Here is a 4,691-nt window from a genome sequence, read left to right on the forward strand (position 1 = left end):
GGAGCCCCTTTAGGCCCTGGAAGGGGCTCTCAGGTCTCCCTGGAACCTTCCCTTCTCCAACCCCAGCTCTCTCAGCCTGGCTTCAGAGGATCTCTCTTTTGTTTCCAGTGACTACAAGTTGGGTGCCAGCGTGGGAATCTGCATAGAACCTCTGCAAAAAGAAGAGAATTTGGGGTAAGAGCTCAAGACACTTTATTTCTTTCAGTTCTGCATTTGAGAGGAGCCTTTACTGAGTAGCTTTTAACTCCAGTGCTGGCAGGATTAGAAATAGGGGGATTCAGGAAGACTTAGAGCTTGTTTTTTGTGAGGGAAGGCAGGAAGGAGTGAAAACTGGGAATTCTGAAGGCATGACTCACAAGAATGTCTGTTCTCTCCTCCTGCTGGCAGCCCCCATGAGCTGCTGCTGCGAGTCCAGATGGGAATTCCAGGAGAAAGGGACTACTCTGACTGCAGGGATTTGGTGTGGGACATCTCCAAGGAATGCACCACCTGGGCACTGAGGCAGAGAGTGGCCTCTCACTACTGTCTCCCTGTGGAGAAAATCGAAATAGCCAAATACTTCCCGGAGAGATTCGAGTGGCTGCCAATATCCAGCTGGGTAAGAGCTGGAGTGACACAATCCAGCAGCTGTTGGAGAGGAATGTGTTGGTTTGTGCTGCAGTTCCTTTGTAATTGTATTTCAGGAGAATTCCAAAAATTTTCTGCTTTGATTTTTTTTTTTTTTTTTTTATTCAGACACAGCAAATTTCCAAGAGGAAAAGGAGGAAAAAGCAGGAGAGTTTGCAGTCAGCACCTTATCACCTGAGGGATGGAGACATCATTGGGGTGAAGGTAAATCACCTGGGGTTTAATCTTCCTGGTTTTCCTGCAGCATCTCTGGAAGTACTGGGATGTGGGTTTGGACATGTGGATGGGAGATGTGTTGCTGCTGCTCCTTTTTCTCCTGGTTCTTTTTTTTTTGCCCTCATTTAATTGACTGTTTGGTTGTTTGGTTTTTTTTTTCTAATTCTGAGTAAAATCCAAGGACAGTGCCCTTTAAAAATCCCATTATGGATATACACCCATTACATATTCCAAAAAATGGATAGATCTACTTATGATGTAAAAAAAGACTTGCCCAGCAGTGTATTGAGCTCTGAATTAGCAATCAGGCTTGTTTAGGAGAAGGAAAGAATATACTGGCTGGGTTTTAAAGCAGTAGGAGAAAAATCTGATGTCCCATCCTGCTGCCTTAGACTAGTGGAAGAAATCCATCCCTGGAAGTGTAAAAGGTTGGATGGGGCTTGGAGCAACCTGATCTAGTGGAAGGTGTCCCTGCCCATGGCAGGGGGTGGGACTGGATGAGCTTTTAAGGTTCCTTTCAACCCAAACCCTTCTAGGATTGTACTTCACTTGAAGTTAATTGGTGTAAAAGCAGTCAGCAGAAATGCTCTCAGAAATGAATTGTGTCAACTGAGCAACAGGTGGGAAATAGTTTGAGCTTCTGACTTCCATGGATCAAATCCTTTTCCACAACAGAACCTTCTCCTTGATGACACCAAGGACTTCAGCACCGTGAGAGATGACATTGGGAAAGAGAAACAAAGGCAGCTGGCCCTGGAAAAAAAGAAAAGGTACTGAGTATTTGCATTTATTTTTCATTAGAAAAACTGTTCTTTGCTGCTTTTCAGAGAAGCTGTGGCTGCCCCACCCCTGGAAGTGTCCAGGGCCAGGCTGGACAGGGCTTGGAGCAACCTGGGATGGTGGAAGGTGTCCCTGCCCATGGCAGGGAGTTGGACTGGATGAGCTTTCAGGTCCCTTCCAACCCCAGCTAGTCTGGGATTCTATGAATTAATTTGATACCTGGATGGTTTTTTGGACCAGTGGTAGCTGGGTGATCTCAGAGCACACAATTCCAGTGGTCCTGCAGGAAGCACCTGGATAATTCCAGCTCCTGGCTCTAAGTTCCTGCAGGGAGCCTCAGTTTTTTCTGTTGCGACACTGTGGGGATGAGGAAAAGGGAATTCCTGACTGGTTGGCTTTGCACAGCTGGTTGGGCTGAGCTTGTGGTTCATTCTTACAACTCACTGGAACCTGGGGATCAGTCCAGGCTCGTCTGCTGTGGGTACTAAAGCTCAAGACTGATATTAATCACCCTCCTGACTGTTTTATTCCCACAGTCGCCAAGCCAGGAGTGTCCAGGAGCCCTTTGTCCTGGAGGAGAAGCTGCCCACAAAGCCCCGGAAACCAGAAGTGGCTCTTTCCATCAATGTGGGGGTTTTCAGATAGCACAGGAGGGGCTTTGCTCACCACAACACACTGTATCCATCTACCTACATGGAGCAGCCAGAGGGGCTTTCCCAAAGTGCCCTCAAGAATCCCGGAGCCAAACTGGGGGTAGGATTCAGGATAACTCTGACTTTTCTCTGCTCTCTCTTGGGGAAGTGCTTTAGTGTCCCTTTCTCCACGTGGTACCTACTCTCAGGCTGGGTAAATGCACTTTATCTAGGAGGAAATGGAGTAATATATTCAATAATATTGCTGACTCTTTTGTATTCTCCCTAAATGGATTTTTTGGGGGCAGGTCTGACACGTTGCACCATCACTACTGAGTTTTAATCCTGTCAGAATCATCTCTCTGTAGAATTTCTTTTTTTTTCCCATCCCTCCTCACTGAAGTTACTACCAGTACCAGAATTTGCTTTTCTCTCTTTATATATAAACCTAAGTCTGTAGGAGCTGGAGACAGACTTGAGGAATGAAGGAAACATGGAAATCTCTGAACAAAGTGTACAAAATGGGCTGAAAAAAGGGCAAATTCAGGATCTGTCAAGATGTAAAACCCAGAGGGCTTCCGTGACCTGGAACAAGAGTGTGGTACTCTTACAGTTTGAAGTTTCCAGGGCTTTTTTTAGTTGCCACTAAATTGAATTTTGCAGTTCCTAGGACTTTTTTGTTGTCCATAAGTTTCATTAACAGACAAAACGGTTGGAAAGAATTGACAGATCCAGTGTTTGGTGTTAAGTGGGTTTTACTGTACTCAGGAAAAGGGCTTGTATTTATTTTCTGTGCTCTTTTTTCAGAGGAATTTCCCTCATTTCTCATCTCTCCAGTTGTTCTAACACTCTGTTACATTTGCTGTGTTTCCCTCGGTGTCACAGGGCTGAGGTGGAGCCTCTGTCTGACATCAGGTTCTGAAGTATTAAGATCAAAAGTAAGCCTGATTATCCCTAATTAATAATAATGAGAGGACAAAATACAAGTTGCTTTTGGGAACTGCAGCACATATTTGACAGTGGAGGAGATTTTGTAGCAGGAGCTGCCAGTTCAGCAGACTCCTAAAATTTTGCCTAAGGTGGGATTTTTCCTGCACCTTTTCGAGGTTAAGAATATTCTGGTATTTCAGACAGCTGAAAGATAAAAACTGACACTCAGATATCAGCAAAAAAGAAGTGAAAAGTGCCACAAAGCACATGATTAGTATTTATTTATTTCTGTGCATATCTTTTAAAATTCAGCTTCTGTGCTTCTGGGGGCCAATCACTCCAGAAGGGGCTCTTTAATGTCCTTGAATTCACTTGAATCCTGAAATCCTGGTTTCATGGGTAGGTTTCCTGCCTGAGGTGAGGGCAGCTGATGCTTTCCTATCTTACTTTGTCGCCTTCTTCCAAATCAAGTGTTCTTGGGAGCCCATGTTTCCAGGAGGGATCCAGGTGCTGATTGGAAAGCTTTGTGTTTCCAGGTGGTTCCACTGCATTGCACTTCTCTGCTGTCCCTTTAGTGCCTCCAGCTCTTGCTGGAGAGCTGGACTGAGCTCAGCCTTCCCCCTTTGAGAACTCTGCTTTCTCCCAGAGAACACCGAGGTTGGAGAAACTGAAGTGGGAATTCCAAGAGGGGATTTTGTGCCTTTGTTCAAGTGTGATGTAGCAGCACCTGCACTGAACCAATCTTGGATTATTTTTCATATTGGCTCAAAAATGCATATTTTTTTTTTCCCTTAAAACTCTCGTGGGTCATTCCACAAGGAGAGAGTTTGTGGAAAATGGAGGGGGGGCTAGGGAGAGGGAACCCCTTTGGAAAATGGAGTCTTTGTGACTCTGTGGGTTATGATGGTTATATTGCAAAGCCTGGAAAAGCTTTCATCTTTGTTTTTCAAGTGTTCTTCACAAAATAAAATGTCATTTCTAGATGCTTAGTTGCTTTGTCTCTGGATGTCTCACTGGGAATGGCACAAATTGGTGTTTAACACTGGAGGGGCCACAGCCTTAATTAGCTTCAATTTTCCAATCTGTTCCTAAACCAACATTCCCATCTCTGTTTGAGGTGTTCCCGATCCAGGTGGGATTGCGCTGTGCAAAGACCCGGGTTCAGCTGGAGAATTGGGATTTGGATGCAAGTTTAAAGTTATTTTAGTGTGTTTTTTCCCCATTTTCAGAAGCACAGTCTGGTGTTTATTGGAAAGGGAATGGGCTGACCCTTTATTTCTGCTTGAATTATACAGCAGAGGTTTTAATAATCTTAATACAGACTCCAATTACTAAATTAATGACTTTCAAACTCTTTCCTCTCTCTCGTAGGGGATTTTAGTGCTGTCTACAAGTCCCTGACAGGAGGGTGAATCCAGGTGGGGTCAGGCTCTGCTCCCAGGGAACAAGGGACAGGATGAGAGGAAACAGCCTCTAGCTGTGCCAGGGGAGGTTTGATTTGGATAT

At 44.9% G+C, this 4,691-nt stretch overlaps 2 protein-coding genes across 2 annotated transcripts in view; both read left to right on the forward strand.

Moving 5' to 3' along the window:
- Positions 1-2,673, forward strand: part of USP40 (ubiquitin specific peptidase 40) — a 24,682-nt gene extending 22,009 nt beyond the window's left edge. The window contains exons 26-30 of the mRNA XM_029964420.1: positions 109-174; positions 388-598; positions 736-831; positions 1,519-1,613; positions 2,160-2,673. Coding sequence (XP_029820280.1) covers positions 109-174; positions 388-598; positions 736-831; positions 1,519-1,613; positions 2,160-2,268 — 577 coding nt within the window. The 3' untranslated portion in view covers positions 2,269-2,673. The remainder of the gene's footprint in view (positions 1-108; positions 175-387; positions 599-735; positions 832-1,518; positions 1,614-2,159) is intronic.
- TRAF3IP1 (TRAF3 interacting protein 1) overlaps positions 2,317-4,691 on the forward strand; it is a 31,844-nt gene continuing 29,469 nt past the window's right edge. The window contains exon 1 of the mRNA XM_029964421.1: positions 2,317-2,376. Coding sequence (XP_029820281.1) covers positions 2,317-2,376 — 60 coding nt within the window. The remainder of the gene's footprint in view (positions 2,377-4,691) is intronic.

Source organism: Manacus vitellinus, unplaced genomic scaffold (genome assembly GCF_001715985.3).
Source record: "Manacus vitellinus isolate BGI_N305 unplaced genomic scaffold, ASM171598v3 scaffold_71_pilon, whole genome shotgun sequence".
NCBI lineage: Eukaryota > Metazoa > Chordata > Aves > Passeriformes > Pipridae > Manacus > Manacus vitellinus.